A 24,650-nucleotide genomic window follows, 5' to 3' on the forward strand; every position below is an offset into this window, starting at 1 on the left:
TATCACCACACAGTTAAAAGTAAAAGCACTCACAGTAACTTTTCAGTATCAATCAATTGCCACAACAGTCAGAACAGGAGGCTTTTGGAATTTACTTATAAAACACCATTGTTGCTCTTTCTATTTTCTTTGCATTTATAACAAAAAGGATGTAAGTAAATCATTATTTTTACTCTTTTCACTTTCATTCAGTCATCATATATTTCCTAATTCCTAATTCCTAAACAAATAAAGAATCATGAAAAATTAAAAGAAAAACATAATCTTTTCCACTTGACGAGTTTTGATTGGCTGAGGTTTTCCTGCAAGACAAAATTTCAAAAAAGTAAGCTTAAGGGAAATTTAATTATTATTTACTGTAAGAACAGACGTAAAAACACTTTTTAACACAGCTATAGTACCTGATAATTGTGGGTTAAGTGCCTGTTAACTGGATGACCAAATAATCTGACTGCTGAAACTGTTTTTTTTTTTACTGCTACCAAGTTATGAAACCAACTGTAGTTACTGTACAATTTGTTGTTGATGTGTGGAGTTAACTGATCAAAATTGCAAAATTAGCACCTGGTAAGAGAAAGTAAAATGGTCAAATTAGATAAACCAACCCTTCAAGGATGTACAGAAAAAGCAAGAAAAAGGGTCAATAAAAGAAAAGAAGACTCACCTTTTTCGATTTGTGGGCTAAGGGAGTGTCTCTATCAACCCTACATGGATGTGTTCTTCAAAGTGATTCCCGCCTGCAACTGCAACTGGGGACCAAATTCTAAATAAGAACAAGAAATAAGCAAGAGATATATACTTGTGAAGAACAAATGAGAGTGAAAAAAAACTGGACATTTTCAGGTTTACTAAAAGAGGCATTATTCCTCTCATTGCATGAGTTTTCATTTTTAGGTATATTCAACGGGATAAAAATCTATGCATTAAACCATCTGATGGGCGAAATACTCGAGTGTGACACATGAAACTATGGTGAAAAAAGAGTCGATTTGATTACGGATCCGTACCAAAAGAAAAGTTGGAACTTGTTCAACTGATACTTCTAGGGTACATTAGTGTATGATATACATTGCTGAATTTAATGGCTGAATGTGTGGTCAAGAATTCAAGGGAATTTAGAAGGATCCCTTATCCAATAGGTATTGGGAACCCTTAGGAACAATTAAATTATTTAACTAAACAAAACCTGCAAGTGAGACATACACTCAGACGACCATGTGATTTTTGTATCCAGGCATGACACACACAAAACAAACAAGAGAAAGAGAGAGCATACCAGAATGCAGGACCGATGTGGGTCATCATTGTTCCCTCATCCTTCAGAAAAAGTTTAGCTCGGTATATCCATGTGAATATGGAAGAAGCTCCTCAACATCTATCCTGGAACTAGAATAACTCGTGCTTTTCTTCAACCGGTTCTGGCTTGACTCAACCTCAGCCCAAAATACGCCATAAACTGGCCTGTGATCTGAGAACCTAGATTCCCCACGGACATACGATAATTGTTGGAGACCTTCTCCATACCACAATATTCGATCACACCTTCACAGATGAATAGTTAATAAATCAGCACTTCAAGATTTTGGATAACCAATCCATTTTTATTCAATTTACACTTCATCTTCCATTTTATTTCATGCATAATTCTCCGTAATGTAGGGAAGATGGTCTTACCAAGCAGGTGTTCGACGTTTCTCCTTTGGGTGCATATCATCCCCTGCATATCTGTCTGAATTTGTTGAATACTTGTAAGTTGGTGGAAAATAAATCTTCCCCTCATTCCAGCCTGAAAAAACACGACCACGTTTCTGCTCTATCCGTAACTGTTGCAAAAACTAATGTCAATTGCCTATTGAAGTAGTAACAATGGTTTTGTTAAAAAAAAAATAGTAAGAATGGAAGCAAGGATTTTAAAACAGAGAAAAGAAACAGATACAAGTATAATGAATTGATACATGCCTGGTCATTCTCTAACAAGGCCCTCCAGTTTTGCATCTCAACTAACGCTTTAGCAGAGCGGTAAGAGAGGGAAATTCGATAATTTAAATCGCCAAGCCAAATAACTCGACTAGATAAGAAGTCAAGAAAAAAACATAATTAGAACAAGTGGCATATACCAACTGCTGAACGCCTATAACGAAACTATGCAATCAATGGTTGCTAAGGTAAAAAATTACTCATGCTCCAGGATTGTTTCTGGGGATTTCAGAGCACCAGAGCCATTAACTTTTGGAAACCTTGTCTTCCGAAGGATCTCCATGACATCAGAATTCCTTCTTAGTTCATCACCCTCCTTCTGTCCGGAGGTTAAATGAGTACAAACAAAGCAAAAGGTCGTATCGTGCAAAGACATGCTCACTGATATGGATCCCTGGAAATGCAAACAGAAAATTATCTTTGTTACTTGCGATTGAAGAATGCATAAAAAAGAATAAAAAAACAACCATAACTAAGTGATTCAGTACCTTATTTCCAAGATAACCCATTAATCCTCTTCCAACACATGATACTTTCATGTCTTTAACATAATCCCTCAGTTCACTCCTGACCCATACCGTGAGAAATATGCCAACCATTTGCTTGCTTGCAACTAAGTTGTACCTCGAACGCCCAGGCATTCTATATCCATCATTGGACACAGATCCGCCATAGGACATTGGTGAAAATAAAACGGTACTTGGTGAATCGCCTGGTCCGTTATCATCATCAGACGATGCCCACCTAGAATAGTCACTTGGCCTAGAGTAGTCACTTGGCCTTGAGTAGTCACTCGGCCTTGAATAGTCACTTGGTCTGTGACCCCATTTGAAATTGGGATCATAGTCACTTGGCCTGTGACCATAATCACTTGGCCTGGGACCATAGTCACTTTGCCTGTGACCAAAGATCACCCGATCACAAACACTGAACCGTCGATCAAGTCGAGGTTGTGAGGTTGAAGGGTCATTCTCTGTTCTCCAGCTATGGGTTGCTTGAAATGATCGGCGTTGGAAGAAAGACGAGCTCTTCTGCCTAGCTGATCCCTCAAAATCTGCATGTAGTTCTACAATTGGCTGTGGGATGGGAGATGGTGTATAGCACCCGCCACCCCCACTGGTCCCGGGAAGATTGTTTAAGGTCTTCCGAATGAGAGCCAACCATTTCTTGGCAGGGCCATTGTCTTCTGCCCCCAGAATATTACCAGCATTTAGAGGAACTATCTCTTGAAACCTGAAAGAGAGAAGTATAATGTATATATGAGCAACATGCCAATAATTAGAGTTTGTTCGAAAGACGATAAGATAAAGACAGCGAAATCATACCCAAGAACATAAATATCCGCAGGAGGTGAGGCATGAAGCCAATCATCCAGTTTCAAATTACTCGGGGGAGATCTTCCGGCCACATTCCATGTGGCAACAAAAATGCTGCCCCAATTAAAAAAAAAAAAAAATTGTAAACAACACATTAGAGATACAATATACTTTATAAGAACAACACGGAAAAGAAGATAATATAGACATTTTACCTATGGTTCTCTACATCTATGATTCGAGGATGGTCGAGGTTCATTTTTCGCCGACGAACCCGCTCCGTGTTCTTGCTAAACTTCTCTGTCTTGCTTTTCTTAATTGTGCATGGTTCCCTCTCTGAGAAACTAGTCCTGTATTCAACCTGATCACCTCCTGAAGAACAAAATTATTGGAAATGCTTTAATTTTAAGTTGAAATATTAAAATATAAATCTGAAAGAGAGGTCAATAATGCAAAAGAATTTAAAATTTTCATATATAGGCCAAAACAGATGGGACAATTATGCAGCACCAGAATAGGATTACAAAACAGAACAGAGGGATTGGTGAGACAAAAACTCCAATTATCCAAAGCTATTATTTAAATCGATTTTCTGTACTTAAATTAAGATTATGTCACCAAAAACCCCCAAAACTTTATATAATAATTGCAATAACCAATCATATGAAATAACCATTTGGGAAAGAAAACAGAAATAATAAGGATTTGCACCTCCGTGGTCAACATCATCTGCCTGAAAGTCTTCATTTTTGCTCTTGATGTTGAACCACTTTCTGACCATTTTCCTTGACCATGAGAGCTTCACCAAACAATAAACAAAGAATCAGCAAACAATTCCCAGAAATCAAAACATAAACAAACTCATTATATATTTCCAGGAAAATAAATGCTTTTTCCAGCAGAATTAGAAAGTGAAAAAAACCTTGCTTTTCTTGGAATTCTCATCTCTCATTGTTTCACTATCACTTCATACAGCTCACTTCTTTAATCCTAAAACTCTGAAAACAATCCAATAATCTGCAAATATTGGAAGAAAAAGAGCAAACAACAAATGGGTTTTCTTATTTTTGGTCAATAACAAATGGGTTTTCTTGTTTTGTTGGTGTTGTGCTATTATACACACTCAATGGTGTAGGCTCAAAGAAGCAAAATCCAGAAGAATAAGAAGGCTCAAAGACTGGTGAGAGAGAGAGAGAGAGAGAACGCTTTAATGCGTGGAAGTGAGATGAGATTCTGAATTTAGAACAAGACAATGCGGCAGACATGGAGAGAGAGAGAGAGAGAGAGAGAGAGTCCCCTTCTCTCTCTTTGAACCAAAGGGCCTCGTTCTTGGTTACAACAGCAAAGTATCGAATTTGAACAGTATAAAGTGCAAGAGGAGAGAGAGAGACTTATTTTTCATTAAGAAATATTTAACCCCAAAGCTCAAGGCAGGCCCAACGTAATGGGGCAACGGGCATGTCGTTTAGCTTTAAACTTGTGAGCAGAAACGACCGGGTCAGCAGAGGAAAGGCTGCCCGCGGTCAGCAAAGTGAATGCCATGTTTAGAAATTCAGACAGTACGTGTACAGTATAACCCTAGAGGGAGAGGGATAGCTGTATCCTTCTGCACCATTTTGGTCTACCTATCAAAGTAAAAGCAGTTAAAGATGGAAAAAAGATAAAGGGAATGTTATATGCATCTGCTGTTGTAGTACTGGTACTAGTACTATATTTGTTTTGTGCTGCTTTTCTTTCTTTGTTTAATTTTGTTTTATTTTTTTTTTTTTTTTCTTCTTTTGCTGGCAAAGAATGTTTGGGGTTGAAGAAATAGTGTATTGACAAAAAAATGATATTATTCCTACATGGGTTTTTTTGGTTTTTGTGAAATTGTTGGGTTGTGGAGAATCTCCTCAACAACTTCATTTCTTGCCCTTTTAGGGCTTTTTTTTTTCTCCCAAAGTTCTAAGCTTTAATTTTTGAGCAATGTGTATGTGTTATGTGTGGTTCTCTATGTTATTATAGATCAAATGATTGTGGATGTTGGGTTGGGGGAATGTTTTTGAGCAATTTGGAGGGTTTCTTGGCTCAATCTAGGCTTTGTGTACTCGGAAACATATGCAGGCGTCCCATGTTGGGGTTCCCTTTTTAATTCTTTAGAAGGTACCAACATATGAAGGTTGGTGAGTTTTCCAAATAATATTTGTTGCTTTGTTTTTTCTTTGCATGGGGCTTTCCACATGAAATATTCTTCCTAATTCTTATTAGATTTATAAATGTTAAAAACTCTATTTTATAGTCAAGAATACTAAATTTATTTTGTGATGGAAAACAAATTTTGGACCCATGTTTTTTTCTTCTTAAGAAACGAGTTACATATAAGATCTTCGACGGATCTTTACACCAAACATATCAACATGTAACCAAGAAATGATCTCGACTAATAAACTTAGCAAACCAAAGACATGACTAACATAATGTATTTATCATTTTTTAATTTTTGATTTAGATGCTTTGATTTTTATCCTCATCTGTATTTATCTTTTTTGAACAAAATCTTCATCTGTATTTTTAAACTTAAATTGTGTGTACGGGTCATTATTGTACTCATTCAAATCAAAATGCCATCTATGGATTCATTTACATTGAGATAAAGCCAAACAATCAGTTTTTAGAATTGTATTTGCAAATGTCACATCCGAGTCTCGACTCTGCTATAACACAATATTGTCCGTTTTGGGCCTCGGACACGCCCTCATGGTTTTGTTTCTGGGAACTCACACGAGAACTTCTCAGTAGGTCACCCATCCTAGGATTGCTCTCGCCTGAACTCGCTTAACTTCGAAGTTCCAATGGAATCCGAAGCCAGTGAGTTCCCAAAATGCCTCATGCTATAGGAAGAGGAGTATGTACATATAAGGCACATTACCCCCTCTCCGTTGGTCGATGTGGGATGTTACAGCAAATGTGGTATCTTTAAAAAAGGAAAAGATGGAACTATAAGAATGTAAGTAGAAAACATAGAAAGTTTTGAAAATAGTACTCTATTTATTAAGAATGAAGTAGAAAAGGCCATCTCTCGCACGCGATTATTGCCGAATAGCTAATTCCACCTAATTTTTCTTCATTTGGAAAAAAATGAAGTAGTAAAGACGCAAGGGTACAAGGAACATTTAGTGAGCCTCGCTAGAAAAACTGGTTAGAGCTTTCAACCTGGTATAAAGAAAGAAGAGTCTCCCATTATGATTAAACATGTGAATTATACTATAGTAAATTTAAAATGACATTGGTGATTGGCTACACTAATTAAGTATTTTATAAATAGAGATTTACAGCAAATGTGGTCACACAAATTGTCCTACTTCTAGTTTGATGTGCCCGCCGCCGCCCACGCCAAGCTCTAGCTCTTCATGGCCGTTCAACGAGCCATGTTTGAACAAAAGATGGTCTTCTCACCCTTTTTGGTTTACAGGCTCTCAAAGTTCGAGGTCTTAATTGGTTAGTAAACTCTTAATACCCATGACTCCATAAACCTCCGAAGGCAAAGAGCAAGGCTCTCTTATAATTGTTTTAGTTGCAGACCCTCATGATTGTGATTAAGGGTTTTCTTTTTAGGGTAAATTACATAGTAGCCCCTCAGGTTTGAGGTCTATTACAACCTCATACAACAACTTTAAAACATTTCACCTTCATACATCCAGTATCATTTTATTTTAAAATAACACCTCCGTTAGATTTTCCATCCATTAGTCTGTTAAATGCTGACGTGGTTACCACAATTGTGCTGATGTGGCTGCCACATGGAATTTTTTTTTTATTTTAAAAAACCTAAATCTTCTAAATATTAAAATTAAAAAAAAAAAAAAACTAGAAAATCCCGAAACCCATATCCCTTCCTCCCCCCCCCCCCCCAACCCTTCTGCAACTCCCAAAATCATCTCTTATCCCTGCAACCCCCAAACCCATATCCCCCATCTTCATCTTCTTCCCTGCAACCCAGAAATGATAACCCCCCTCCCCCCACCCCACCCGCGTCCTTCACCCCAAAACCAGAAACCCAAAACACCCCCCCCCCCCACCCGCGACCCTCCCTCCATCCGCACCCACCCTCTTTCCTTCTCTACACACCCCCCATTCCACGAACCCGATGATGGCGAGACGGGATCGGGATCTGGGTTTTTTTTTTTTTTTTTTCTGGGTTGCAAGTAGGGGGTTGGGGGAAGAAGATGAAGATGGGGGAGAAGAGAGGGGAATAGAGGGGAAGATGGGGGGAAAAGACGAACCGAAGGGGGCTTTTTTTTTTTCTTCTTCTTTCTTTTCTTTCTGGGTTGCAGGAAAGAAGATGAAGATGGGGGATATGGATTTGGGGGTTGTGGGGAGAAGAGAGGAGGATGAGGGAAGGTTTCAGTTTTTTTTTTTTTTTTTTTTTTTTAATATTTAGAAGATTTAGGTTTTAAAAAAATTATTTTTTTGCCACGTGGTAGCCACGTCAGCATTTAATAGACTAATGGATGAAAAATATAACGGATGTGTTATTTTGAAATAAAATGGTACTGGATGTATGAAAGTGAAATGTTTTAAAATTGTTGTATGGGGTTGTAATAGACCTCAAACTTGAGGGACTATTATGTAATTTACCCTTCTTTTTATGTTACTAGACAAAATATAGCGAGGAAACGGCGGAATAATTGTCGTTGGGGGTACCACAATGGTATAAAATCACATCCACTCACATTCCAAATGGAAAACCTTAGTCACTTCATTAGCCTCCACTAACTAAATTCAGTTTTTGTGATGACCAATTCGTCCCAATTCCCAAATAGATATGCAAGATTGGAACTTGCATACAAATGCATTGTTTCCTTTGAAGTTCATATTATTGTGCTTTAAGCGCCAACATTCCTATAGGGGGAGGGGAGGAGTTGGAGCAGTTACAATAATAGTTAAGCCTCACAGTAGGCTAGCAATTTTAGTTGAGTTGTTTATCCCTTTTTGTTGGTACTTTCCAAATCTAAAGGTAAATCAATAGTAAATAAATACATCGATTACAACATGTGTTAAATTGTTACGCCGTGTAGTAATGGGAAAGTCATACAAAATCTGTCTAGAAAAATAAACAAATGACCACATCATCAAAATCAAGAAAATTTTGACATTGGACAGAAATAATTTGTCAGTGTTAAGCTGATAGTAAATCTTTGTTGAATAATAAATCTAATGCTTAATACGCGCAATAGCCACCAAATTTAACTCACCTTTAAGTCTCATCAATATTTGTGTGTTTTCAAAGAAAATTTTCGGCAAATTCCTGTTCTTTAGTGAGAAAATGAAACCTTTTTTTTTTTTTTTTAGTATAACGATATATTTTACACTTAGGGGATGGGGAGTTCGGCTAAACCACACAATGAGCAACCTAATTTGGTATCGAATTTTTCATCCACAAGATTCAAACCTAAAACTTCTTCACTAACCTTAAACTTAATGGTAGAGTTTTTGTCGAAAAATACCTATATTTCTAGGCTCCACTCAAAACAATATCTAAATTTTTCTGAAGCTGTCACTGTACGCGTCCTACCAAGTTTTAAAACATGTAATAACGAGTGGACTTCCATTTTGTTCATCGAGGTGATCTAATCAGCATTAAATCATTTAACCTTGATGAAGTGGTTGGTAAATTGTGTGCTTTTGCTTTTGTAGGGATTTTAGGACGACATGGTTATTGTTTTGGTTTGCTTAGGCTAATGTGGGTCTTATGAAATGATTTGAAGCAATAACAAGAAAAAAGTGAAGATTGAATAGTGCTAAGAAACTTGTGAAAGTGAGAGGGATTATATCAAAGACAAAGAGCAATGGGGCCATCCCTTGCAATTGGAGATCTAAAGGGAAAAACAAAAACTCGACAAGTGACCCTACTAGGATTGGAAACATACTCCATTCTTCCACAGTTTGACAACCTTGACGATTGACGAAGAATTTCATGAAATGGTATCTAATAACAAAAATATTATTAGTTTGATTCAATGAGGACATGATGAAAAGGGAAATTTGGACATGCATACTCATCAAATATGCGCCATTATAACAAGAGAAAAGGATGCTAGCTAGTAGGGAATGTCTCCGTGTCCATAAATTTGGTTGCTTGTGTGCAAATAAATGATGCAAAATTGTAACAATTTTCATAAGAAATATTTTCTCGCATAATTAAGCATGTTATGTTATTAAATTGTTCATCTAAACATTAATCAAATAGCTTTTTGGTTTTTTTTATAGTGTTTTTAAGAGTGTGTGTGGTTAGATTGAATTTTTTTTACAAACGATAGTATTAGTGGGTGAAATTGTTAAAAGTTGATGGGGAGAGTTGGCAGAGATCGATCCCACACAAGGTGCATAAGTATTATTACTTTTCGCCATTGTGGTAAAACATCATCTGCAGTGTGGTTAGATTGATGGGTATATTATGGCATTTAATTCAAACCACAACAAAATTAATTTCTTTTTTATTTACAGAAAAAATATCAATTGCTTAAAAAACAAAACAAAACAAAACAACACACAAAAAAAAAATAAAAAAAAATTCTCATTTCCACCACTATTTAAACTATTCATACAGTGTGTGCAACAATACTAGTATATGTTAGAAAACTTTTTTAAGACGGATCAACCCGCATTACAATATGATGATCTGATAAAATCGCTCACCCCATCCAAAAAAAAAAAAAAAAGATATCTATGGTGCTCTTTTGTATTGGATATTTTGAGGTTTTTAACTGTTAAATCTTAATTTTTAAATTTTAAAAAAAGATGTCATTTAATATTACAGTCTAATAGTATTCCTTTTTACTTGTAAGTGTGAGAGGTCTTAGGTTCGATTTTCGCCAAATGTGAGTTTGAACCACATTATTGCTAGTCCATTGTGAGGTTAAGCTCACCCCCTCCCCATTAGTATAGATAATATCGTTTGTTAAAAAAAATTTAAACAAAGACTTCACGGTTAAAACACCAGAAGTATCACATATTCCAGAGCATCGTAGACAATCGCATAATATCATGAAATAAAGAACTATTTAGTCATCTAACAACTACAATACAACGAATAAACAAGCACAATATTTGCAATGAACACTTTAGTGTTCGAGAATCGAATTGGTCATAAATTTATTTTAGTTTTTGTGAATTTTATAATGGGGATTATAAATTGAATGATTTCCAATTCTTGAAAAAAAAATTGATGATTCTTAAATTAGGATCTAAAAGCTAAACGATTCAGATGTGGGTCTTCATATGTGTTATTGGGGTTCCAAGAGGTAGCACGGTCGAGATTTTCGAAATCCTTAGAGTTCTCTCCATAGAAGAAATTTAGGGTCTGTTTGGTATCTTATTTGAAATTTTTTATCATTTCTCAAAACATTTCTTAAGAACATTTTCTGAAAACAATTTTCTTTAAGATTCAAAAACTTGATTGGTTTGTGATTTAAAAATTTTAAATCTTACGACTTAAACTAGACAAAGAGATCTAAAAAGAGGGGGTCGCAGGAAAGAGAGAAAGAGGAAAGAGGATGAAAGAAAGTAAGAGATGATTGAAGGAAAGAGAAAGAAGAGAGAGGATCGGACGAGATAGAGAGGAAGAGGAGTGAGATAAATAACTGAGAGAATGAAGAGAGCAGATTGGAGGAGAGACGAAAAAGGTTAAAAAAAAAAGAGGAGAGAAAGAAGAAAAGAGAGAGATAGATTTGGAGTAAGAGGGGAGGAAGGAGAGAAAAGAAATGAGTGAGTTTAAGTTTAAAAACTCTAAAAACTCACTTTTTATGTTTTTAAAGAATATACTATATTTTTTAGTTAGTCTTGAATTCAGTTTTTGAAAATACTCTTATCAAATAAGTTTTTAAAGCCTAAAACTCGAAAATTGTTTTTGAATTTAAAAAATTGAATTCAAGTAGAGTACCAAATAGGGCCTTATTTTTCCTCCACTTCGTCTAGTATGGTTTCTGTTAGTGGTATGGTTTATGTTAGTTGATGGAAGCTAAAATCTGGAATCCAGCTTCTTCGCCTCATTTGGTAAGTGCAAGGCCGAATCAAAGTGGGCAAGCTTCGCTTCACTTAATTGCCCTCGACTTCATCGATTAACCAACAATGATCTGTCGTTGCCTTGTTGCTATAAGGCCTTCCATAATAGGCTAAAAGTTTGAATTTGATTAATTTGATAGGAATCAAACTCCTACAATGGATCGAAAAATTTGGTTCTATAAGAATGATTCTAATTTTGAGTTCAATATATTGAATTGTATGAGTTTGATTCCTACACAATAAATGAGCTACTTTTTTTTATTTTGTTTTTTTTTTTTTTGTAATCGAAAGATATTATTTACACTAAAGGGGTGAGGGGAGTAAATGAGTCATACTTTTGACAGTTAGAACTCATCTCTATCAAAATCAAACTATTGTAGCAACTGCCTTATAGGAACATAAAAAGTTCAGCGTCTTTTCCAAAATATAAAATAAAATAATAAAACTTTGTCTTACTACAAACAAACTCAATGTACCTGATTCCTATATCTAGGAATCAAACTCACCTAAATTATTATGGAAAGCATAAGTGTGTCATGTTCCATAGCGATGATTTATTGATGCCATAACAATAACATATTGATGTCTCGATATATGTAGAGGGTATTTTTGTAATTTTATAATTGTTTTAGCAGTTTTGTTTTTCAATCATTTTGACAACCATGATTTGATTTATCAGTTTGCCCAATTTTTCTTTGTTTTTATGGTTGACAAGATGATATATGAAGGAAAATAGGTTGTATATGACATCCAAATTGCAATGAAAAGGTCCTGCACTACACCTTAAAATCAAAATGTTGATCGATGCTTCTATAGAACACAAGCAGTTCATGAAGTGGTATCTAGGGAACACCACATTCATGGATTCAGACAAGGCATTATGAATCCATGATTTTGAAAGGAAAAAAAAAAAAGAACGGTACCTGGGAGTTGATTGCATCTAATTAGTCCCACTCATTGACTATGAGAGCATAGGGAGTGGCCATAGACCCTTGGCAAATCCCTTCCATAGGTCCACTGAAAGCAACTGATGAAAAAAAAGAGTGATAATTTGATTATATTTCAATTAGCACCATCCACTCTGATGTTATATATGATAAATGAAGACATTTCTATTTAAGGCAAAATCCCCAATTATTTCCAAGGAAAATTAAATATTCTTTTTGCAATAGGCTTTGGTTTTTTTATTTTTTATCGTTGTTGTGTTCAGATTCATCGTGAAATCTACAATATGCTTTCAACATTTATAATATTCACACGTAGTACAAAGTAACATATGGTATTAGACATAATTACTACTTAGTCAAAAGAAATGGTGATATAAAATTAACCTTAAAGTTCCCAGATGATTAAAAAAATGGAATATAACATATATGATTACTTATCTTCTAAAGAGTAAAGATTAAAAATAGATGTTCACAATATTGTATGACTATGAGAAGATTTGCGTTATCCGAATAAAATAAGATTCATGCAAAAATAGGTCAATAAAACATAAAGAAACTCAAGAGAAGATTTGGTACTGCTGCTTTTTCTTTCTTCTTTTTGTTTCCCAAATCACCCGCCTTGCCATGCCCTTGAATCTGAGGCTAAATAATGAAGATTTACGAGGCAGTCAAAGGTATGCAGCAATTGATTTTTCTTCCAAGATTCTTCATTGCTTTGTTTTTGCCCATTCCTCTTCCTTCTTTTTCTTACATGAGATTTGTATCCGTTTTTAAGACATGGTTTTGTTCTTTGTTTTCAAAATGTGACAAGGCTTTCTCACATGTCATTATCTTCGGCAGATTCTCTCACCACAGGATCAAAACTTCATTTTACCTCAGTGTTTGTACCAAATATTATATATATAACCATTAGATGTAGACCTCTCGCATACGTTTATCATCCCTTGGAAAAAGGAATTTAATTACACTATTCGTCAAAAAAAGAAAAAGGAATTTACACTAATTTGTTTTTCTTGTTTATATATATATATATATATATATATATATATATATATATATATATTATTTTTTTTTGTATTTTGGGGATGAGATAAGAGAACCAAATGGAATATTCATTGGATGGTGATGCTTTCATCGCTTCATCTATTATATAGATGAGTTTAGTTAAATTATCTATTACAAAAATTTCAAATTTAAACTTGTCTAACAAATGAGCATCATCATTCACCACCACTTAAGAATGGTAAGCAAAAATATTTCCAAGATTTGCTAGTAATTTAACAAGTAAATAATCCATTCAGGAGAAATTCTTATATACATTTACCCTAGTGCATTAAGATTTTGAATCAGGGTCTCTCCCTCTCACCCACAAAGTGTAGGATCCATCATAAAGATTAATCATTTTCTTACGTTTGAAGTGCACAAAACTCTTTCACTAAACATGCCGTATAAACTCATATTCATAATCCTCCTAACGTGTGCACCTAAATCTCACAAATATTGAAATGCTTATGAATATTAACATTGTTGTGCAGTGATGATGTTAGAGATTTTACTCCTTGATCATGATCATCAGACCGTTTTACAAACTAATTATTACTGACAATAGTTAAAATATCACTCACGATAGTTGTTGATAAAAGAAAAAAACAAGATGTATAAAAGTAGATATATATCTTTGTATATATAATATATGTACATAGTGTATGTATATATTAATATACACATGAACTTACTATATGTACTTGAGGGGATATTCCATACTATATGTACATAGTGTTTGTATTAATCATACACATGAGAATTAATGTACATGGAGGAATATCAGAACTTTCTGTTGGTTTTTTCTTTACTTGTTACTTTTACTCTAACTATGCATATTGGAAACATGAAATTCTTTTGACAATTATTATTACTTCACGTCCATGAATAATTGGATAATTATTCTGGATTATCTTTGCGATATTGGTCTTCTTTCTCTTTCTCTCCCCAGTTTTCCACAGTTTCCCTTTGGGTTTACGAGAAAAAATTCGGTTGTTCCTTTTGTACATTCCCAGATCCGATTGTTCATTATTTCTGCAACTGTATCCTGATTGGTAAGTATGTATACCTTCCACGAGATTTATGTCAAGAACTAGGGCATGGTCCAGAATACGTACTTTATATATAGGACCACTGTCTTTAGGATTTTGAACAGAAATAAATCATTTGACCTATTCTAGTAATCTTTTTGTAGAAACAGCAACCATTGAAGAGTTTACGTACTCCCTATAATTAGTGTGGCACTAATCATTCCTCATAATTCATAATGTGCATGCCAATATTATAGAGTGGAGGACTTGGCTGTACTTTAATCACATTTTAAAGGTCTGCAGTAATTGACTTTGGTTAACGGATATACTATGATTTAAGACGTCCTTTTGATTATTAACCATACCCTATCTAAATCAGATGACATACTTCATCTCTACATCTTACGTGCTACAAAAGTGTGTGTGTATATATATATATGTACATTTGTTAGGGTGGCATTTAAATTTTTTACTAAATTAGAAAGAAAAGAAAACGAAAACTCAGACAACAAAATATCAATAACTCATTGAAGAAAAAAAAATATATCTTCTATCCGCTATTTCACTTGTAATACTCTAATTTATTCAAAGTTATAAAATTCTTTTAGAGCACTTCTCCCTAGGGCCGGCCCATGCCCAGTGCTAGCAGGGCAATCGTCTTGGACCCAAAATAATTTGGGGCACCAAAATTATTAGGGTAGTATATTTATATATGTTTTCATAAAAATTTGGTTCAATGACAAAGAAATTTAACTAGAGTTGATGGTTTTGTTGTTTGAAATTAATGATGAGGTCTTGAGTTCAAAACACCATGTGTGCTTATTTACTTTTCAATTTTTACAAATTTATTTTCATAAGAGTATATATATATATATAATTGGGCTAAATGATTAAGAAGTTTTGTTTGTACCATATTTAGGGCCTCGGTATTTAGATTTCGTATAAATACTCGGGGGACTCAAATGTAATTATGTAATAAATGAAGGGACAAATATGTAATAAGTGAGGAGCCCTTATTCTATAAAAAGACTCCTCGCTCTCCTCATTAGGAGAGGTCAAGGTTTAGGCCATGGGAAGAGAGAAAACATCTCAGAGAGGGCAAACACAGAAAATAGGCTAGAGAGCACACTGCCTCTAGCCTTCTTGTATATTCACCATTCAAAGTGAAACAATATCAACATCAGTGTGGACGTAACCCAAACATTGGGGTGAACCATGATACATCTTGTGTTCTTTACTTTCTTGCAGATTCACGGTCGGATTTACGTTGTTCCAAGACCTTCCGGTTTTGTGCATCAACAAGTTTAATTAGAATCAATAGTTTTTGTTGTTTAAAATTAACGAGAGGTCCTAAGTTAGAAATGCTAAGTGCATGTTTATTCTTTTCAATTTTTACGATTTTTTGTTTGGTTGTTAATTTATATGTAATTAGTAACTAGTAGCTATGTGGGTTGTTATTTTTAAACATTTGTTCCAATTCAAATCTAATCTTCAACAAAGAGTAATGCGTTAACCAAATTTGCAAATAATATGACGTGTTATCAAAAAGTTTAATCTAGTACCCATTTATTACTTATACATATCAATTAAAGACTCAAAAACATCATTATTTTTTTTAGTCCCATATTGATAAGGTTAGTAAATAAGAAAAAACACCTCATGATTTATAGAAAAACACTTTAAAAGTTTAGATGGAAAACAAAACTCATATTTGTCTACTTGTAAACATGGAGTTTTTTTGTTCCCTTCTCACGATACAAAATAAATTAATTTTTCCATGTTTCTAAATTATTACGTTTGAAGTGATTTTCTAAGTATAATTTTATCGATGTCTTACGTCTGAAAGCAAATAATTTTCTTATATAAAATGAGGGCACATTTTTTGGCGTCGCCCCGAATCTCAAAAATCTCTAGACTGGCCCTGCTTCTCCCATTAAGTAAGCTTGAATTTTTCGTTTAAAATAATAAGGTTTGAAGCATTTTTCCCCTAAAAATAATGTTATCAAAGACACATATGTGACACAAACTAACGAATTAAGAAAAATAGGTACCATATAACTTGGTTTAGTGCGATTTCAACTTAGGCTTCAAATCGCACACCTAACCAGAGAAATATCGCATTTAGTTTAAGCCTCAAAATAGTATAACGAAATTGGACTAATCCATTAGTATTAATAATGTTGAGTAAATTTGAACATAAAATTGACATTTGTGGTAGTCATCTCTTTCTAATCCACTATGCATGTCAAATCATGAGGTTCTGACCGTTTCATTTGTCATCCCATGAGCTCCCTAACATGAGCATTCAACATGGATGAGGATCCTCTATGGATCCTCTTTGTGGAGATCATATGGATCATCACATCCTAACTATTCATCGTACATCGTACGGTCAGTTTTTGTCAAGTACTTTTTGTATTTAATTTTAAATAAAAATATTCAAATAATTTGTGACCGCACGATGTACAATGAATAACTAAGATGTGCGGATCCTTAGGATCCACCCCATTTGGATTTGGATGGGATCCAAATCCATCAATACGACTTAGCCCAGCGCTAATAGATTGGTATACGGTGTGTATATATATATATATATATATATATATATATCAATACGACTTAGCCCAACGCTAATAGATTGGTATACAGTATATATATATATATATATATATAAGATCAGGGGACAAATATTTTTACACTTCTCTTTAGCCATTAGATTTCATAACATTCCAAGATCTTGATTAAGAGTAATGTGAAGACTTTTCAACATTAAGTGATGTGGATTATAATTAATATTATCTAAAACTACATTAATGAAACCCTCTTTGTCAACCAAAAGATGATGAAAAGACATATTTGTCTTCTAACACAATAAAAAAGTTAAGGACGGAAACATACTTTCACAAAACAAAAATTTTCTTTTTTTTTAATCTCACCTACATGTAATTTTATTATATCTAATTAAAAAAAAAAAAAAACCTCTCTCCCTCCCTCCATCTCTCCCTCTATCCTCACTCCTATGTTCTCTCTCACTCTCTTCCTCTCTCTTTCAGTTTTAACAACCAAAGTAAAAAATTTCACACACTTTGTGTGTGGGCATATACTATAAATAATAAATAAAACTAAAAATAATAAAAACTGGAAGAAAAAAAAAAGCAAGAACCGTAAGCGTTCAAACTTCAAAGTTAGGGGGAGGGTAAGAGACCTCAATTGTTCTGCCGCATATGGATCTTCTCTTGGTCTTTTTTTTTTTCTTCCTAATCTTTGGTAATAAAAAACTTCCTAATCTCTTTACTCTAGAAACCCATGTGTTATTACGATTTACCAGGAGATATGTTTACCACTAGTTCAGATTGTTATCACGCTTGGCCAATGAGGGATTCCACAATCTAATTTACCACTCAAAGATACCAGGAATGAAGAATTAGGGTTTCGGGTTTAGTTTTGTTTACCAAACAAAATGATCCAAAAGATTGAGTGATAGTTTGATACACTTTGTGTGTTTCTTACTTTTGTATCAATTGAATCAAATCAACATGTAGTGAAGACAATGGATTTTCTCTCCTCCTTCTTACGTTCTTGGCTAGTTTCTATTCCTGGATTTCAACGTTGTTTTGATTTTTTTTTCCTTTTGAATTTTATTCTACTAGTTGATTCTTATTCATTTAATATAATTTTTTAATTTATTAATTATAATCCATGCACGTCATCATCCGTGTCACTTAAGGTTTAAAATTTTCGACATTACTCTTAATCAAGACCATTGAATGTTATTAAATCCAATGACTAAGAAGGGTTGTAAAAATATTTGTCAAAACATTACACTCCTTCTTAGCCATTAGATTTAATATGAATTTTTATCACAAATAATTATTTATATTTTGACAAGTCATCACTTAAATCATTTATGTTTCGAACTCATCAATTTCATCATTCATATTTGGAGAAGCACATCATTTTCGTCTTTGCTGTTAGATTATGTTAAAAATTATGTTAATTTGCTTACCTGGAACATACATGAAAACCCCATAACCAGTTACAATATGCCACATGTGTTATATAACATATTAATTTTTAAAAGTGATTTAAAGTTTTGAAAAACAATTAAGAAAAAAGGAAATAAAATAATATAAAAAACCCAAGCGGTCAGCCATCTCCCCCACCCCATCTCTTTCACTTCGGCTCTGCCATCTCCTTCACTTCGAATGAAGGGTCAATCCAATTTGGACTTTGATATTAAATAAACTTAAATGAAAAAATACTAGCCGCTGGGCTTTGGTTGTTTATAATAAGATTTAAACAAATTGGAAGACAGTAGGGACGGAGATAACAGAGAGGAAGTGAAAATAGATGAGGAAATTGGCTGGCCGCGGGGACTTGGTTTTTTTATTTCAGTTTTCTTTAATTGGCTGGTTTTGCTTCACACTGTCTTGATAAAAAATGTGAAGCTTTCTACGAGTTGTAGTGTTTGCATTGTTACAGAGGGGAAATGTCTGAAGCAAATGCAAGATGGCTGAATAGCTTGATCTTCGTATGTCATGCACTGAAGTTGTTGTTGGCTTGCAATAAGACTTTGTTGGTGACTATAACTCTTGTTGGGCATAAGTGCTCCCTTAGTTGAATTGTCAAGCTTGAGGGTTTTTGATTATTTGTGAATGCTAAGAGTTCACATGTACAAATTGTAACACTCGTCTTCTGGTAGGTGGAATGAATGATGAGTTGCTTTCATCACTTGGTTAGTGGTACGAAGGTGAGTTCCTTCATCACCTTTTATCACATTTCATCACCTGGTTGGTGGCACGAGGATGAGTTCCTTCTTCACTTGGTTGGTGGCATGAATGGCAAGTTGCCAAATAATATTAGAGTACGGGCTGTACATTTCATCACCTGGTTGGTGGCATGAAGGAGAGTACGGGTTGTACATTTCATCACCTGGTTGGTGGCATGAAGATGAGTTCATTTTTCACCTAGTTGGTGGCATGAGTGGCAAGTTGCCAAATGATATTAGGGTACTGGTTGTACATTTCATCACCTGGTTTGTGGCATGAAGATGGGTTCCTTCTTCACCTGGTTGGTGGCCTGAGTGGCAAGTTGCCAAATGATATTAGAGTATGGGTTCTACATTTCATCACCTGGTTGGTGGTATGAAGGAGAGTATGGGTTGTACATTTCATTACCAGGTTGGTGACACGAAGATGAGTTCCTTCTTCGCCTGGTTGGTGACATGAATGACAAGTTGCCAAATGATATTAGAGTACGGGTTGTACATTTCATCACCTGGTTGGTGGCATGAAGGAGAGTACGGGTTGTACATTTCATCACCTAGTTGGTGGCATGAAGATGAGTTCCTTCTTCACCTGGTTGGTGGCATGAGTGGCAAGTTGCCAAATGATATTAGAGTACAGGTTGTACATTTCATCACCTGGTTGGTGGCATGAGGGAGAGTATGGGTTGTACATTTCATCACCTGGTTTGTGGCATGAAGATGAGTTCCTTCTTCACATTTCATCACCTGGTTGGTGAGAATAAGGGCAAGGTGTCGAGGCACATTGTAGCAAGTGTCGAAGACACAAAGTATGTTGAACCCTTTCGAAGCATAGTTGGCTTATGTATGGATGTGTTGGAATGTATGATGTTTATGTATGAATGTGTTGGAATGTATGATGTTTATGTTGATTAATATGAGTGATGCTTATGAATGTTTTGCTATGCATGAAGGGATATATGCTTTTGATATGTGAACCATGTTGGTTGTAACACTTAGTATCATATACTTTGTGTTAAAATACGCATGTTGAAGCTCTGAGTTGGAGTATAAGGGTAGGTCAGTGTAGACCAAGTGTTCTAGTGCTAGGAATGCAAAAGACTCAGAAGAAGTTGTCTGAATTCTCTTTTCTTTAAATATTTGCTGAATGACTTGTGTGACAAAAGATCTCAAGCGGTTGAAAGTCAAAACATTTGTAATGTGTATGCCTTCTTATAATAGCATTTCCTTCATTACCTAGTCCTCTACTTTGAAAGAGTGAGGCTTGGCCCCATAGTCATAATAGTCGACGGTACGTTCACCCCTGGTTGTCTTGATATGAACTTTTATCCCTCTTGTTGTAATGGGCTTGCTGAGAGTAAAAATCCTTCCTCTTACCAAGAGACATATACGTTTGGTGACTTAGCGAGTAGCTAGATGAGGTAGAAGATGATGCAATGGGTGTTTGAATGGCCAATATCTCCTCACTTGGTAGAACTTGACTTCCACTTCCCATTTGTTGATAGGGGTTAACCATATGGGGGTTCCCTTGGTATGTCCTTGCTTCGGCGGAGGCGTGGTTGTAAGCCTGTGTTATCACTTCAGAGTAAGTCTTCCAAGTGATGGCCTTGATCATGTACTTGAAGAAATAATCACGTAGGCCTGCCGTGAAGGCCTTGAGGGCGGTCTTGTCATATGCCTCAGCGCAGTGAGAATACTCATGGCTGAAATGACTGGCATACTCTCGTAGTGACACGTCTGGCTTCTGGCGAATAGTGTACAAGTCATTTGCAAAATGCAAGTGATCGGTTTGGAAGATGTGTTAAGAGATAAACAGTTTCCTCAATTCCTCAAATGAGTCTACTGTCTCAGGTAGAAGAGGGCAATACCAGTTTAGAGCTCCGCCAGAGAGGGTGGAGAGGAAGAGAAGACATCGCTCTTCGTCGGTGTGTATCCGATATGCCATGGTGGACTCAAAGAGGTTAAGGTGTTCAATTAGGTCATCCCTTCCAGTATAGAGTTGTAAACGAAGCTTTTGTTTTGTCTTCGCTTGAAAGGGGTGTCGATGATCCTTCTTGTGAGAGGGTCAAGCCTGGGTTGGTTCCAGTCAGGTATCTCGGCCTGACATTCGGCCTTCAACTTGTTTCCTTCCTCAATGAGCTGTAGGATAAGGGGGTCCTGAGTGGAGTCATGTACCATTGGAATTTTCTTTCGTAAGTCTCCATCGCCTCTTGGAAGTAGGAAAGTTTGAGCAAAGGCGTGTGGTTTTTTCTTGGATTCGCTGTATTGACTTCTAGGGCGAGTCTGTCAAAATACCTTAGAGTCCCCCGTACCTTCATGTTCCTTTGAGATCTGTCGTTCGTTCCCTAGATTGGCAGCTGGCCTGGGTCGTGGGAGGGGATTGAGTCTTTCAGAAACCCTTGGGTCATTGATCTTCGAGCATATGTGGAGGGGATTTTCTCGACGTTGCTTTAGGAGGTCTTAGCAGTCACGATAAACGGCTTTCGATCCTTCCAACCCTTCTGCAAGGAGGTGTCTTCCTCCACTTCTTCTATTTCGGGTCGGAGCATCTGGGTTGAGAGAAGTCTTATGTTGATCAATGTTTTGATGATTAGCTCGCTCTTCATCAGGGATACCCATGTCAAAGGGAGGCGACCCTCCGTGTTGGGGGGCATCCAGATGATGGTTAATGTCCACAGGGGCAACGAGCTCGCGTGTTTAAGTACACCTAGTTTTGTGGAGCTTCTCATACTGCTCATGGAGGACCTCATTCTTCATTGCTACCTTGTTGTTCTGAGCTTCTAGCTCATTGACTTTAGCTTGAAGATCAACCCTCTTTCCTTTCTTCTTTTGTTGCTTCGCACTAGGTGCATGAGGGGTGTCATTCTGTGTGTTGTGGCTTCCTTCGCTCCCCATGTTGGAGAATGATGCCTGGTCAAAAGAGTGTACGAATGATGGAAACCAGCTTGGTAAAGCTGAAGAGAGTGGGAGTAAGTGTCATTCCCACAGACGGCGCAAATGTTGATGCACAAAATTAGCAAGGACTTTGGTACAACAGAAAGTGTTAAGTTTGTGACCTTCGCTAGATTGCTCCAGTCACTAGTGTGGATAAGTATGTAAATGATAGAGACAGGGAAGCAAACACAAGATGTACGTGGTTCACCCAGATTGGCTACGTCCATGGAGTAAAGGAGTTCTCATTAATTGTGAAGGGTTTACACAAGTACATAAGTTCAAGCTCTCATTTAGTGAGTACTAGTGAATGATTTAGTACAAATGACATTAGGAAATATTGTGAGAGAATTATCTTTATTTATAAAAGAGAGTTTCTAGTTTCATTCTGACATTGACACGTGTCGTATTGTGATTGGCTTCTGATGTTGACACGTGTTGCGCTATGATTGTCTTCTGATGTCGACACGTGTCGCGCTGTGATTGGCCTCTTGGTTAGAGGGAAACTTTTCTGGGTCCTTAACGGTATAACGTTGACCAGTGCTCAGTAGTTTCGGGATTGGTCAAGTATGGTACAAACAAAATATATGAAAAAAAAATTTAGCCATAAATATAAATATCTCGAATGTAACATTTCTAAAACTAAATGAATATATTTAGAAATAAAAAAATATTTTATTATTAAAATAATTAATGACGTTTATTAAAACCTAAGGACCTTGATCAAAAATTGAAAAGGACTAATGTTTTTAATCAATGGAATAGCAAAAAGAGGGATGATAACCTAATTTCTCCTATATTTTTTAACAAAATCTAACGGCAAGGACAAAATTGATATGTTTTCTCAAAGATAAATGACGGAATTGATGAGTTTAAAACATAGATAACCAAACTGATGATTTGTCAAAACTTAAAAAACCATTTGTGATAAAAGCCCTACATATAATTATATATATGGTCCTGTGGAGAGGAGAGGGGGGGGGGGCATGTTTCATTTATGGTATAATTTGGCAAAAAAAATATTTTGATTTAAAAGTAAATTAAATATTTGTTATGGTTGACGTAGAAACATGGAACACTAGGATGGTCCTGTAATTGCGACAACACATGCCGGCACAACACATGAGACTAAGGGCTGGTTTGGTATTGCTGTGCTTTGAAAAAAAGTTGATGTGAGAATAAGCGGCTGTGCTGTGAGAATAAACAGCTGTGAAATAAATCAGCAGAGTGTTTGATAAACTTTTTTGTAAAAGTGCTTTTGGAAAAAAAAGCAGTCTGATAGTGGGTCTTTTCATTAAAGGAGCACTGTAGCTCCGTGTGCTTTGAAAAAAAGCCAGTTTTCCAAAGCTGCAAATAGCAGCTTCAGCTGTTTCCTTTGATTTCAGCTTATTCTCACAACAGCTTTCAAAATAAGCTTTTTTTTTTCAGTTTACCAAACACCTAAAACCCTCACAGTTTTTTTTTAAGCACCTCACTCCCAAACCACCCCTAATGGCTGGTTTGGTATTGTTGTGCTTTGAAAAAAAACTGTTGTGAGAATAAGCGGCTATGAAATAAATCAGCAGAGTGTTTGGTAAACTTTTTTGTAAAAGTGCTTTTGGAAAAAAAAAAAAAAAGCAATTTGATAGTGGGTCTTTTCATTAAAGGAGCACTGTAGCTCCGTGTGTTTTGAAAAAAAACCAGTTTTCCAAAGCTGCAAATAGCAGCTTCAGCTTTTTCCTTTGATTTCAGCTTATTCTCACAACAGCTTCCAAAATAAGCCCTTTTTTTTCAGTTTATCAAACACCTAAACCCTCGCAGCTTTTTTTCATGGGTGATTTTTTTTTAAGCACCTCACTCCCAAATCACCCTTAAGTTTTACCCAAAGGCACATTAACAAAGGAAAAGTGATTTCTGTGCACACATTTTTATCTTCTACCCCTCCTAGTTTACTTATGGCCTTTAAATGAGAATTAAGTGAAAAAATAAAAAATAAATAAACATGAGGGTGCAAAAATCATTTCTCTTAACGAACGATACACCGGCCGGGGTACCTAAAGATACTGCAAAACCAAAGAAATGAGCTCATTGCCAATGGGGTGGAATGTGGACTCTTGCAGCCCACCTGGAGATGAAGTGGACTCTCTCTACAAACCAGTCGACTAAGTAATGGGCCAGTTTGTTCATCCTTTTTCCAGGGATTTCCTTGTGTACTCAAGGATTTGATCATTACCCTCAATGCCCAAAATTTTTATTCTTCTTAAATTTTCAAATTTCCCTTAAATGTACTTCTTCCGTTAATTCAAAAACTGGAAAGAAGAGAAAGAAATTGGCCGGTGGCCGGAAAGTTCTGCTCCCCACCTTATAATGCTCTCGTCAATTGTCACTCCGAGAGCATCCGATTTGTTCTGTTTATTTTACGACAACTGACAAGGGAGGTAAGAGGAGGAGTTGGGCAAATGCTCACCACCACTAGAGCTACAAGTCTTCACGTATATTGACATTGAGTTCTAGATACAGTAAACAATTGGGTGCATTTAGAAGATCGTTTAGTGGGTGTCCAATATATCCAAGCCCCTTCATATCTTTTGCCATTTGGCCCATGTTGGATCGTTGGGTA

The 24,650-nt window shown here is 35.7% G+C and overlaps 1 protein-coding gene across 3 annotated transcripts; it reads right to left on the minus strand.

The window, feature by feature from the left end:
* Positions 1-39: 39 nt before the first annotated feature.
* Positions 40-4,619, minus strand: LOC126595091 (type IV inositol polyphosphate 5-phosphatase 7-like). 3 transcript variants are annotated; one of them, XM_050261435.1, is made up of 12 exons: positions 4,216-4,619; positions 4,005-4,092; positions 3,509-3,665; positions 3,303-3,407; positions 2,466-3,210; positions 2,178-2,371; positions 1,960-2,068; positions 1,675-1,823; positions 1,277-1,542; positions 665-743; positions 402-564; positions 40-302 (listed from the first exon to the last, which is right to left on the minus strand). In XM_050261435.1, exons 1-9 carry the CDS (start codon positions 4,243-4,245, stop codon positions 1,320-1,322), a joined length of 1,800 nt encoding a protein of 599 aa, XP_050117392.1. In that variant the 5' UTR covers positions 4,246-4,619; the 3' UTR covers positions 40-302; positions 402-564; positions 665-743; positions 1,277-1,319. The 3 variants fall into 3 exon arrangements, with proteins under 3 accessions (XP_050117392.1, XP_050117391.1, XP_050117390.1); XM_050261434.1 differs by having other exon boundaries at positions 665-763; XM_050261433.1 differs by having other exon boundaries at positions 665-749; positions 4,216-4,617.
* Positions 4,620-24,650: the final 20,031 nt, after the last annotated feature.

This window comes from Malus sylvestris, chromosome 13, assembly GCF_916048215.2.
Source record: "Malus sylvestris chromosome 13, drMalSylv7.2, whole genome shotgun sequence".
In the NCBI taxonomy this organism is placed as follows: Eukaryota; Viridiplantae; Streptophyta; class Magnoliopsida; order Rosales; family Rosaceae; genus Malus; species Malus sylvestris.

Bases quoted from the DNA above. Each gene is read 5' to 3' on its own strand.
- LOC126595091 (XM_050261435.1), bottom strand. From the start codon at position 4,245: ATGAGAGATGAGAATTCCAAGAAAAGCAAG. The intron at 3,211-3,302 runs GTATGATTTCGC...TCTCTCTTTCAG, and splicing joins GCGGATATTTATGTTCTTGG to GTTTCAAGAGATAGTTCCTC. The intron at 1,543-1,674 runs GTAAGACCATCT...TCATCTGTGAAG, and splicing joins AAACGTCGAACACCTGCTTG to GTGTGATCGAATATTGTGGT.